The 13,516-nt window shown below is 37.7% G+C and overlaps 1 protein-coding gene across 4 annotated transcripts in view; it reads right to left on the bottom strand.

Moving 5' to 3' along the window:
• The window catches only part of FANCI (FA complementation group I), a 75,479-nt gene that overhangs the window by 41,500 nt on the left and 20,463 nt on the right, over positions 1-13,516 (bottom strand). For all 4 annotated transcript variants that reach the window (XM_079127505.1, XM_079127503.1, XM_079127506.1 and 1 more), the window contains exons 4-11: positions 9,857-9,987; positions 9,024-9,180; positions 8,875-8,932; positions 6,901-6,942; positions 6,251-6,374; positions 5,646-5,731; positions 3,883-4,009; positions 333-422 (exon numbers count right to left, since the gene is read on the bottom strand). In XM_079127505.1, coding sequence (XP_078983631.1) covers positions 333-422; positions 3,883-4,009; positions 5,646-5,731; positions 6,251-6,374; positions 6,901-6,942; positions 8,875-8,932; positions 9,024-9,180; positions 9,857-9,987 — 815 coding nt within the window. The remainder of the gene's footprint in view (positions 1-332; positions 423-3,882; positions 4,010-5,645; positions 5,732-6,250; positions 6,375-6,900; positions 6,943-8,874; positions 8,933-9,023; positions 9,181-9,856; positions 9,988-13,516) is intronic.

Here is a 13,516-nt window from a genome sequence, read left to right as displayed (position 1 = left end):
CATTCTGTGACTACCCTATTTCTCATTAGTTTCAACTCAATTGGGTCCAATTTCTTGGAAAGTTACAATGCAATAAAACTGCTGAGGAATATCTACCTATACCTCCTATTCTTGCTGTTTGGGCTATGTGACATGCTTCCACCTTTTTCCCCACCTCACCACCTGGCCTACCACACAATATGAAATGGAGGTACAAACCAATTATCTGAAGTTTTCTAGAAGCCATATAAATGGGGGTAGAATTGTTTAAGAAAGCATAGTAACAAAAACAGATTCTTGTACTTTTTCTTATCAAATACAGACGTAACCAAGATGTCATTAAAAAAGAATACCTGTTCCTCAAACCTTGGTATTCTTGTTACAGAAAGAAGAAGAGCAATACTGAAGGGACATAAATTATTTGAATCTCCTTGCTGTCCTGCCTAAAATAAACCAAAAAGGAGTCAGTATTTACATTTTTAAAGGAAATATATACATTTAAAAAGCATAATACAGCCTACTTAAAAATGGGTCGTTGGATGGATCACAAACCTAAATATAAGAGCTAAAACTATGTAACTTTTAGAACAAACTGAAAATCTTTAAAAACTTGGACTAGATAAGGATTTCTTAGATGTAACACCAAAACACAATTTATACAAGAAAAGTGATGAACTGGACTTCATCAGAATTAAAAAGTTTTGTGCTTCAAAAGATACCATTTAGATAACCTAAGTCAGAGACTGGAGAAAATATTTGCTAAATATACCTGATAAAGGCATATACAATATAAAGGATAAATATATACCTAATAAAGAATATTTGAAAATCCTTACAACTCAGTAAGACAAACATCACAATAATAAAATGGGCAAAATATTTGAATAGATATCTCACCCAAAATATGACAGCCACTGAGCATAAGACAATATACTCAATTATCATAAGTCATTAAGGAAATTCGAAGTAAAACCTCAATGAGATACTATTTCACACCAATTAGAATGGGTACAAGGGGGGAAAAAAAAAAAAGAGTAACAAATGTTGGCCAGGATGTAAAGAAACAGAAACTTTCACACAATGACAGAAGGAATGTAAAATGATATATAGCTACTTTGAAAAAAACTTCCACAACTGGTTAAAACTTAAACATTAGCTGGTGTGGTGGCTCATGTCTATAATCCCAGTGATCTGGGAACCTGAGGCAGGAGGATCACAAATTCAAGGCCAGCCTCAGCAACTTAATGAGCCCCTAAACAACAAGTGACACCTTGTTTCAAAATAAAACAGGCTGGGAAATATACCTCAGTGATTAAGCACCTCTGGTATTAATTCCCCAAAACCAAAACCAAAACAAACAAAAGCAAACCTTAAACATAAATGCATCATACAAACCAGCAATTCCACTCCTCAGTCTATACCCCAGGAAAATGAAACATATGCCAAAGATTCGCATTTAATTTTCAAAATAGCATGATTCATAATAGCCAAAAAGTAGGAAAAACTCTAATTCCATCAACTGGTAAATAGCTGAACAAAACTGCCATATCCATACAATGGAATACTATTCAACAATGAAAAATAAGTTAAATAGATATATAATATGGATGAACCTTGAAAATATTACACTCAATGAAAAAGTCACACTCAAAAGATCACATATGATGCAACTCCATTTACCTGAAACATCTAGGAAGAGCAGATCTATAGAGACAGAAAATACATTGATGGTTGCCTAGGGCTAGGCGTGGGAATGGAGATTAAATGTATATGAGGGATCTTTTTTTTCCCCCTAAAATGAAGGGATATCATTTACTGAATTTTTTTTTAATCTGAAATTGATGACATTTGTTTTTAAAATTCTGCATTAGATCAGCACAAAGCAGACTTACACACAACCATAAACTGCAGAAATACAAGTTTCCATGTGATACTAAAGAGGAATTCTTTATCATAAGAAAACAAATTTTAGAAGCTAAAACTAACTTTACAGATGTACAAAATACTAATATGCTTTAAGCAGAAAGTCTTTATTTTTAAGAGAAAAATTACATTTTCATTTTCTTACTTGATCTAAATTTTAATTCTGTCCAGTAGAACCAAAACCTCCTGAACCTCTTTCAGTGTCATTCAACATTTGAACAACTTCTATATCTGGATAAAAAATCCATTCACAAATGAGGTGTGCTATTCAATCACCCTTTTTTACTTCAAACTTTTCTTTGCCAAAATTAAATAGCACAACACCAACATCCCCTCTATAATCTTCATCTATGACACCAGCTCCTACATCTAGGAAGTGTTTTGCACCAAGCCAGACGTGGAGCTATTCTTTCAGAGCACCCAGAAGGAAGCTATCTGTGTGTCTGTTTTCACAAGCACTTTCTCCACAGGTGGTACTACATAACCATAGGCACTGTACAGGTCATAACCCTCTGCCCAAGTGGACCCTCCGGTCCGGGCTGCGGCTGCTCAGATAGCCATACACAGCAGAGCGGCAAGCTGCACTCCTCTGCACGCCCTGCTGCGTGCTGAGGGAGACAGCGGTTACTTCTGGGACTGTGCTGCCTGTAGCCATTATTCCTGGCTTCAGATATCAGGGCCCCCTGGGTGACGGAATTGCATCACCCATGGCATGCCGACTGTGGCCAAGACCATGTGCAGTGTTCTTTACAGCACCTAACCACCTTAGGGATCTTATATGGTATTAAAAATATTCTAAAACTGGATTATAGTGACAGTTGCAAAATTAGGTATATTTATGAAGTCACTGAATTGTACGCTTAAATGGGGTAAATTTTAAGTTATATAAACTGTGCCTCAATAAAGTTTAAAAATAGGTCTTTGAAGCCTAGAAGAAATGATACCAAATGAAAAAAGGAAAAAAGGACTAAATATAAAATCAAAGATGAAACAAAATAGTAGTTGTTCAAAACACACAAAACTGAAAAGACCAACAATATAGCTACTATAAACAGTAAATAAACACAGAAATTATGAAGAAATTATTAATTTTCCCAGATGTGATGATGATATTGTGGTAACATGTCTTTATTCTTGAGACACATACTGAAATACTAAGATGTTGAAGCATTATGGTTTCTACAACTTATTTTTAAATGGTTCAGGGAAAAAAGTGTATGAGGGAGAGAAATAGAGAAGATAGATGTAGCAGTGTTCAGTAACTGGTGAATCTAGGTGAAGACAATACAGGTGCTTTTTGTGCTATGGAGTTTTAACTTTTCTGTGGGTTAAAATTTTCAAAATAAAAAATTGGAGGAGTTGGGCACAGTGGTGGAGGCCTATAATCCCAGTGGCTGAGGCGGCTGAGGCAGGAGGATTGCAAATTCAAAGTCAGTGTCAGCAATTTAGCGAGGCCCTCAGCAACTTAGTGAGATCCTGTCGCAAACTAAAAAAGAGCTGGGGATGTGGCTCAGTGATTGAGTGACCCTGAGTTTAATCCCTGGCACCACCACCACTGTCCCCCGACAAAAAGGAAAAGAGGAAAAAACAAACATATCCTACTTTTAAGAGTTCAAAGCACTTCTGAATTTTTATTTTTGTAACTCATAGATCTAATGTTGAATGACTTAGCATCACAAAACTACTGGAAATAAGCAACACCCTAATTCAAAAATGAGGAAGAAGTCTGAAGTTCACATATTAAAATTAGATTTTGATTTTCCTGAACAACAGTTCTCAGTTTTTTCTTTTCTAGCACTAGGATGTTTAAAGGAAAATTTTAAATTTTCTGGTTTGCTGAAGATTGTGGTAACATGTTTTGCACTTTCAAAGTTTAAAAAAAAAAAAGAGAGAGAACCTCTTGACCTGGGGCCATTCTATAATATTTGTTTCCTTCCATTAACTGACACAAAATGGCTTAAGTTCAAAGTTTGGTGCTACCTTTACATGTTTCAAAAGTTCTCTGCCTAGTTCACAGTCCAATTTGATGGCAAACACAATGTGTAGAATAATGGTGCCTTCCACATGACGAAGTTCACCTGATGGCACAGTAACAAGATCCAGCAGTCTAGAAGAGTCAATAGAAAGGTAAAAGAGTTTGAATGAGAAACATGCAGGTGCTTCAATGAACAAGTAAACCAACTCAAGTTGAACTCGTACAATCACTGGAAACAAAGTACGTACAAAATAATTGCCAAATTATATTGTTATATCATGTGTATGTATGAATATGTAACAACAAAACTCATCATTATGTATAATTATAATGCAGGAATAAAAAATATGGAGAAAAAAGTAGCAGTATGAAAAAATTCTACTGCCCCATTCTCTCTGCTCCTCTTTAGAACAAAACTTACTGAAAGTATTGTCTACAGTCATTATTTCACTTATCTCATATTGTCTTCCTGGCTCAACCCAATTCAATCAGGTTTCTGCCCTCTCTTAATCTCATCTCCAAATGCCATTTGATTCTTCTTACAAGGGCCAAATGACTGCCATGTTGTCAAAGCAAATTAAGTCCCACCTTAATTAACATTTTACTAGATTTAACAACTACTTCTTCCTTGAAAAACTTTCTCTTAGTTTCCAGGGCACTGTCACTGGTCTCTTCATTCTTTTTCCAGGCCCATCCTCTCCCATTGCTTAACTTTAAATGCAGAATGCTTACGAGTTCAGGGTTGGATTTTTTCTCTTCACACTTTCCCTAGATAATTCATTCCATCCAATTCCATGGTTTTAGTCCCTTCCAATCTATATCTCCAGTTCAGGTCATCTCCTCCCTTCAATTTAGGACTACTTCTCAACAACATCTCCATATGGAATGCTAATATACATGTCAAACCTAAAATGTTCAAAATTAAGCTCATTATACTGTCCCAAACATGACTCATCAGCTTTTCCTAATTTGCTAAGACTGCTTTCTAGTTAGTTGATCAAGCCAAGTAACTAGAAGTGATACACAGTAGCAGTTGACTGCACTGGAGTTAACAGCAAGAACTCTCTGAATTACTTAGATTCAAATCTCAGCAGTGTAAAAGAGTCAATAGAAAGGTATGAGTTTGAATGAGACACATACAGGTGATCCACTACTTTACAGCTGTGTAACACTGTGAAATTCCTTAATTTCTGTCTCCTGGTTTCCACATCCACAAAGTATAGGCAAAATAGCATTGTGAGGTTTATAGTGCTTATAATTGCACTAACACACAACAAGCACTATAAGAATGTCTGCTGGGGGGGGGGGGGGGGACCCTCTAATGTATGTCACTGCTTCTGTGCTATTTCTACACCTGAGAATGTTCTCTCTGATCTACAGATTGTGGTTCTTATCATTCAGGGTTCAGTTAAAATAACATCTTCTCAGGGAAGGGTTTTCCTGATCCAATGAAGTAGCTATGCTGTCACTGTCCCTTTTCATTACCTTCATAGCATTTTCTACTCTATTCTCTTTTTGCTAAAATGTAAGCTCAACAAGAGCAAGTACCTTGTTTGGTTCATTAGTGTGACCATAGTTTCTGGCACAGAGCAGACATTTAATAAATAGGTTTTAAACTTGCATTTTATAGGACAATTATTGCTACTTTTCTGGGAGGATGCAAATGAGAGAACTGAAGAGACTGTATTATTCTCTTAACTTTACTATTAAGTATCTAGGAGGACTATGAAGGGCGTGAAAGAGAAGGCAACAGGCAACAATTACTCACTCATCACCACTTTGCTCCTCATTGTGCTGTTTATCTAGTTCATTGAAGAAGGTTATGATTCCATCCAAAACACTCCTCCTGCTTCCCTGGGGGTGGGGGTGGGGGAAGAGATGTAAAGTCTTCTAATCAAAGGACAAAATAACCATGCTGAATTTAAAGTACTTTTCAAGGGTCTGGGGATGTAGTGGTAGGGCATATAGCTCAGTGGTAGAGCACTTGCTTTGCATGCACTAGGCCCTCAGTGCTGCCAAAAAAAAAGTACTAAAGGATTATCAAGTACAGATTTAAATAAACACGCTACAACCCAAAATCATAGGTTTAAACAGGATTTGAAATATCTCAGTGTCTGACTTTAAGGGGCCTGGAGTTCACCCTTCCTGAAATCTTTTTTCTTTTACTACTAAAAAGAAAATATATTAATGGCTAGAGATAACTGTATGTTTTCCTTGCCTGGGGAGCATGACCTTTTTACTAGACCCAATCACCACACATGAAACGAAAGCACCTATGTCCTAGTACATAAAACCAGCAGTGTGAAAAAGCTGAATGGTGATAATTGGTCACACCAATAGAATAAAAGAGAATTTTTTTTTTTTTTTTAATACCTTTGAGGAGAGAACAAGAAGCTGATAGACCAAAGGTGGTATTTCTTGAAGATTCAACTTGGAGAACATCCTCAATACTTTTCCCACCACTAATTCCAACTCTTCTGCAGTCAGAGGGACATCTCTATAGATCAAAGATTCAAAGTAGCCAGAGTTCAACTGCCTTGTTTTTAGAAATTCAATTCAGTGCTAAAATTCCATTAAACATTTTTTTAAGAAACAAAAATTGGTAGCAAGGAATAAAGAAAAATTTAGAATATTATAATGTTCCTTTTGATTTTTCTCTTATAAAGAATCTTTAAGGGGACCAATAACCTTACCTAAGCAAAGTCATCTTGGGAAAAAAAATCAGTAATATGTTAAATAAAGTTGGATACTAGGGTATGTGCCTGTTATCCTAGCTATTCTGGAGGCTGAGGTAGGAGGATCAAAGTTCAAGGACAGCCTGGGCAACATAGCAAGACCCCATTTCAAGAAGATGAAAAAACTGAAGTCAAAAAGGAGATGGGGGAAAGAATTCCCTAAGAGAAAACAAGAGGTACCAATATGCTACTCAGGGGAAGGTAACCTTTGAGCTTGCTGTTTTTCAATTTCTAGCAGGTAAGGTCACAAAGCAGAATATAAAGAGAAAAAAGAATAATGATTCTTACTTGAACATGGAGGTGAGTTGGATTACATACTGCTGATCCCATCTGGTTAAAGAAAATGACAAAGAACATGAATTTATTTCATTTTAATTCATTTATACTTAATTTTATAAAACAGTGAAGAGGTAAAATAAAATTAGGTACATTTCAAGTTAATTCTGCATACTGGGAAACAAGATTTTTAAAATACCATTTAAAACAATAAAGGTGGTATCAGTTTTTAACCTATCAGACTTACAAAACCAAAGTTTGATGAGGTTTGATTCCCAGCATCAAAAAATAAAAACCAAAACAAAAGTCAGATGACAACCAATATTGGTGAGATTATGGGAAATAAACACCTCAAATACTGTTTAGGGAATGTACAAGTCAACAATATTTAACAACTTTAAAAATGCACAACCACAGATCCACCCAACTTATTATTTGAAATATATTCCATACACATGCTTATAAAAGGTCATCTAGATGTAAAAAGATGCTCCTTACAACACTTTTTGTAATAGCAAAAAATAGAAATAAACAATCCAATAATTGGACATTAGTCAAATATATTAAAATACTATGAAAACACTAAAATGAATAACAAGAGTTGTATATGCTGACATGAAGAGATGTGCTAAATGACGATGAAGAGTGTAAGATATATCATAACATATACTGAATAGGCACCATACCACTGGGTTACACTCCCATCCCTTTTTTTATTTTGAGAAAGGATCTCACTATGTTAATGCTTAGGACCTTGCTAAATTGCCCAAGTTGACCTTGATCTTGCAGTCCTCCTACAACCAAGTCTCTCCAGTCACTGGGATTACAGGAGTGTGTCAACATGCTCAGTTTGAATAAACTGTGTAATCAAAACCAAATGAGAGCTGGGCACAGTGGCTCATGCCTGTAATCCCTGTGGCTTGGGAGCCTGAAGCAGGAGGATCGTGAGTTCAAAGCCAGCCTCAGCAAAAAGTGAGGCGCTAATAAGCAACTTAAGACCCTGTCTCTAAATAAAATACTAAATATGGCTGGGGATGTGGCTTACAGGTCAAGTGCTTCTGAGCTGCCTATAAGCCTAGCAACTCAGGAGGGTGAGACAGGAGGATTTCAAGTTCAAGGCAAGCCTCAGCAACTTAGTGTGGCCCTAAGCTACTAAGTAAGACCCTGACTCAAAATAAAAAATAAAAAGGGTTGGAGATGTGGCTCAGTGGTTAAGCACCTCTGGGTTCAATCTCTAGTACCAAAACAAACAAAACAAAAAGAAAAACGGACAGACACATGTCATTAGAAGCCTAAAATAATTTCTATAAGGGATCTTATGTAAAGAACTCTTGGATATTCTTTTTTCTTTTTTAATATACCCAATTATAATCACAGAATTATGTAACAGTATTCTATTTCACTATGTTAATAAAAGTTTTTCATCTTTGATGCATGCCTTTATACATTTCACTCTCAATGGGTATAAATCTCATAGTGGCTATACCTTAACTTACATAGCTTACATGTCAGTGATGGTCTGCTCACATGAGTTGCAAGTTTCTGTGAACATATTCATATGTAAGATTTTTTTTTTTTTTTTATATATATACAAGAATCCTGACTAGGTAGAATCCCAGAAATATAATAATTGGTTAAAGGATACAAAACATTACTTTTGTATTCAACTCCCCCCCGCGAAAAAAATAATTGAAAGATGTAGCAGCAGGACAACTTTCTTAGCCTTAAGGACCTTGGGACTCCAAATAACGCTTAGAGGACTAAACTGCTTGCTGTGTTAAAATGAACACTTAAGTAAATATATGTATAGTTTTAAAGAGTATCAGCTCTCTCAACAATTCACCACACACTAAATGGTTTTATGGTTTTATAATACATGTTTAAAAAATGAACTGAAAACTTCACAAATATAAATTCCTGAAATAAATGGTAGTTGGGTCACTTGTAGTCCTGAGAAAGTTACACACATCAATGACAAAGACTAACCTGCCAGAACATAGGGTGTTAATCAACTGCTTCTTACATTCTTCCCCACTCAATTCACCTAAAAATGCAAAACACACTGTGAAACAAATCTGATTATGTCAAAACAAATCTGACTAGAGAAAAAGTCACTAGAATTGGAAGAAAATTACCTTTTCCATAGGACAGATTTTCCTTTTTGGTAGCCAGGGCAGTGAGAATGATGGGCAGTAACTCCAAAGATTTTCCATTCAGTAAGCTGCCCTCTTTGATAGCATCAATAAACTCATTGGCTAGTTCAATCAGTAACAGTCCTGGGAAATGGTAAGCCTAAAAGTTCATAAAGAAAATCTTAAGTAGAAATCCAGTGTTTGGTATCACTTTCTAAGTAATAAGTCTTCGCTGGCATACTGAATTGATGTTAAGACCCAGAACAGAATCCTAAAAGGATTCACAGAATCAAGGTGCTATATTATATATTTATAAATGTAAAGGATTTCAAAGGCTAGACCCCTCCATCAGTTCCTTAATTTATCAAATATGCCAGCTCTTCAAGAAGATATATGCCTATGGTAACAGAAAGGTAATATATACATCTAGGTGGTTCATAACCCATGCATCCATTTTTTGTTTATATTTATTTATTTATTTTTTGTGGTCCTGGGGACTGATCCCAAGGTCCTGTGCATGTGAGGCAAGCATTCTACCAACTGAGTTACATTTCCAGCCCTGTTTATTTTGGTAACATTAGCTCTTATGGTTGTGATTGTGGCTCAGTGGTAGAGTGCTTGCCAAGCATGTGTGAGGCACTGGGTTTGATTCTCAGCACCATATATAAATAAAGAATAAAATAAAGGTGTATCAACATCTAAAAAATATTTTTTAAAAATTAGCTCTTATTCATAAACAGAAACTATACTAGATTTGGCATATATATTTTCCTTCCCTCAACAAATTATAACTTTTCAAAACAACTACCCCCAAACAAGTCTATCTTCCATCTTACCTCCAGCATTAGTAATCCAATGATCTCAGATGCTACTTCTTTCTGTAAATCTCCTGATTCCACCAACTGGATACAACAAGTGTATATCTTACGTCTCCTAAGTGCTCCACCTTCCTCAGAACAGGGAGACCCTTTAATAGATGGTACAGGGGAAAAAAAAAAAATCTTACAAGGTTAAAGGGTAAATAAGAAAAACAGTTTTATAGTTTAATATAGAAACAATTATCAAACTACTGATTATGGTGTTTAGAACAGCAACATGTAAGGTCTTTAAAAAAAATGCCCAATTTAGCCAAAGTAAAGGGACTGAAATGATATCATCTCTTCTTCCACTTATTAATTACATAGTACAGGAGGAGGAAGTCTTCTAATATGCCTTGCAGCATTTTGAGCGACTGTAGTAACCTAAATTTAATGCCTTTAATATACTTCATTTCGAAAAAATAAATACACACACACTTCATTTCAAAAAAATCATCATCATCGCCTTGTGAACGCGGGCACTAGGGAACCACAGCCGGGAACTTCGAAGCCTGCTTGCTTCACGAATACATGGTCGCTTATGTTTAGATGGTCCCTTTAGAAACACGTTTCTTTCCCACTGGTAATTTAACTTATGCAAGTGGTATATGCTCTTTGAGTAGGAAAAGAGAAAACATAAATTTTAAAAATACGAAAATAGGCTTTCCACTTTGATGAAGCAGGCTGCCAACTGCAAATCCAGGGAGGCCACTGGCAAGAAAGTGAGAGCCACCCGCCCAGTGGCCCCAGGGAACTGCATCCTGCCAACCAGCATGTGAGTGAGTTTAAAAGCAGGGCCCTCCTTTCCAAGTGAGCCTTTGGATGATACCATGACACACCTTGACTGCCCCCAGTGAGAGATGCTGAGACAGGACCCAGCTACGCTGCACCCAGATTCTAACCCACAGAACCAGGGATCATTTTAGGCTGTTACATTTTGGGACGAAGATCCAAGATGGCGGTCTAGAGGGAGGCTGCGTTCCTTGTCGCTCCGCAACGCCGGATTCAAGCAGAGGATATCTGTTTCTCGGTGAGGCAGTTTTTGCTGCTTATCGATCCCCTGGTGTTTACCCCATTTGTCTGCTGTGATGACCTGCAGTCTGCCAGCATATCGACGCCTTTTTTGAGAGCAGACTGCTCACTGTCAGGCGTCTATCATCCGCCATTTGCCTGCCTCTCGCCTGTCCATCGCCTGCCTTACCCCTATCCATCACCCAATGCTCGAGGTTCACCTCCCTATCATCTGATAGCTGCCAGCAGATTGACCGCAGACCGCCCAGTGGAGAACCAGCTGCCTGCTGCTGCCTGGAAGTTCACTGTCACAGTACCTGCAGATTTGATTACTCCTGGCTGCCGCCATTTTGAGACAACAGCCAGGCCCTGTAGGACCCCTGGCCGGACTGACCGAGTCCCGTTTCCAGGATCCCTCAGCCCGACCAATCACTCCCTGCCTCTGGGGCCCTCACATCAACTGACTGCTCCCTGCTGCCAGGACCCCCAGACCAACTGACTGCGCTCTATCACCGGGTCCCCAGACCGACTGACTGCACCTGGCCTCCAGGATCCCACAACCACACCAAACACACGGGACCTCCAGGACCCCTGCCGGACCAACTGCATCCTGTCTCCAGAACCTCCAGCTGACCACGTCCACCCCTGAGCTGCAGCTCCCCATTTGCCAACACATTTGGAAGCCAGAGCAACCATCTTGGATAATCCTGGAAGCCGGAGCTCCGATCTTCAGGTGGGGCAAATCCCATCCTGAGATGCCTGCTGGAGGCTTGAAGCTCATTCTCAGGTACCTCTCATACATCAGGCTACTGAACACTGGGAGGTTTCATTACAATATGTCTATTATACAGTAGATTTTCTTTTTTCTCCTTTTTTAAAAAAAAATATTTAAGTTTTTATTTCTTTACGTTTCTTGCTTTCTTTTCCCTCTGTTTACCTGTTCCCTCAGAGTCGCTTTCTCCCTTATTTACATGATGTTATTGTCCCCATAGGGGCTATTTGGTCTAGGATTGCATAGTGTCTGGTTTGGGCACTGCTAATATTGATCTCCCCTTAAAGAAAGGGTTCTGGAAACCTATAGGGCCACTATAAGCCTATAGGGGGAAATCTGCAATACCCCAGAACTGCAGCGCTAGAGGGGAAGATACATGAACAACATGAAACAACAAGGGAAGAAAATGATCCAAACAAATCTAGATTCTATAGTAATAGAATCCAATGACAGTATGTTAGAAATGTCAGAAAAGGACTTCAGATTATACATGATTAAGACGATTCGCAAAGCAAAGGATGAGATAAGAGAGCAAATGCAGGCAATGAATGATAATACCAATAAGCTGAAAGAGCACCTGCAGGAAGCAAAAGATCATTTCAACAAAGAGATAGAGATTCTCAAAAAAAAAAAAAAACAAACGGAAATCCTTGAAATGAAGGAGACAATAAACCAAATAAAAAACTCAATGGAAAGCATCACCAACAGACTAGACCACTTGGAAGACAGAACCTCAGACACTGAAGGCAAAATATTTAATCTTGAAAATAAAGTCGCCCAAACAAACAGATGGTAAGAAATCATGAACAGAATCTCCAAGAACTATGGGACATCATGAAAAGACTAAATTTAAGAATTATTGGGATTGAGGAAGGCACAGAGATACAAACCAAAGGAATGAACAACCTATTCAATGAAATAGTATCAGAAAATTTCCCAAACCTGAAGAATGAAATGGAAAATCAAATACAAGAGGCTTACAGAACACCAAATGCACAGAATCACAACAGAGCCACACCAAGGCACATTATAACGAAAATGCCTAACATTCAAAATAAAGATAGGATTTTGAAGGCCGCGAGAGAAAAGCTTGAGATTACATATAGGGGGAGACCAATACGGATAGCAGCAGACTTCTCAACCCAGACTCTAAAAGCTAGAAGGGCCTGGACCAACATATTTCAAGCTCTGAAAGAACATGGTTGCCAACCAAGAATCCTATACCCAGCAAAACTAACCTTCAGATTTGAAGATGAAATAAAATCCTTCCATGATAAACAAAAGTTAAAAGAACTTACAAATACAAAGCCTGCACTACAGAATGTTCTCAACAAAATATTCCATGAGGAGGAAATGAAAAACAACAATGTAGGTCAGCAAAGGGAGGAACTATAACTATCTTAGAGAAAAACCATTCAAAGGAGAAACCAAGCCAACTTAAAAACCAAAAATAAGCCAAATGACTGGGAATACAAATAATTTCTCAATAATAACCCTGAACGTTAATGGCCTAAACTCATCAATCAAAAGACATAGACTGGCAGAATGGATTCAAAAGAAAGACCCAACAATATGCTGCCTGCAAGAGACTCATCTCATAGAAAAAGACATCCACAGACTAAAGGTGAAAGGATGGGAAAAAACCTACCATGCACATGGACCCAGTAAAAAAGCGGGGGTTTCTATCCTTATATCAGATAAAGTGGACTTCAAGCCAAAGTTAGTCAGAAGGGATAAAGAAGGACATTTCATACTGCTTAAGGGAACCATAGATCAGGAAGACATAACGATAGTAAATATTTATGCCCCAAACAATGGTGCATCCCTGTACATCAAACAAATCCTTCTCAATTTCA

The sequence above is a fragment of the Sciurus vulgaris genome (genome assembly GCF_902686455.1).
Source record: "Sciurus vulgaris genome assembly, chromosome: 2".
In the NCBI taxonomy this organism is placed as follows: Eukaryota; Metazoa; Chordata; class Mammalia; order Rodentia; family Sciuridae; genus Sciurus; species Sciurus vulgaris.
The sequence above is the reverse complement of the archived record's forward strand: the minus strand, read 5'-3'. Positions and strand labels throughout refer to the sequence as shown.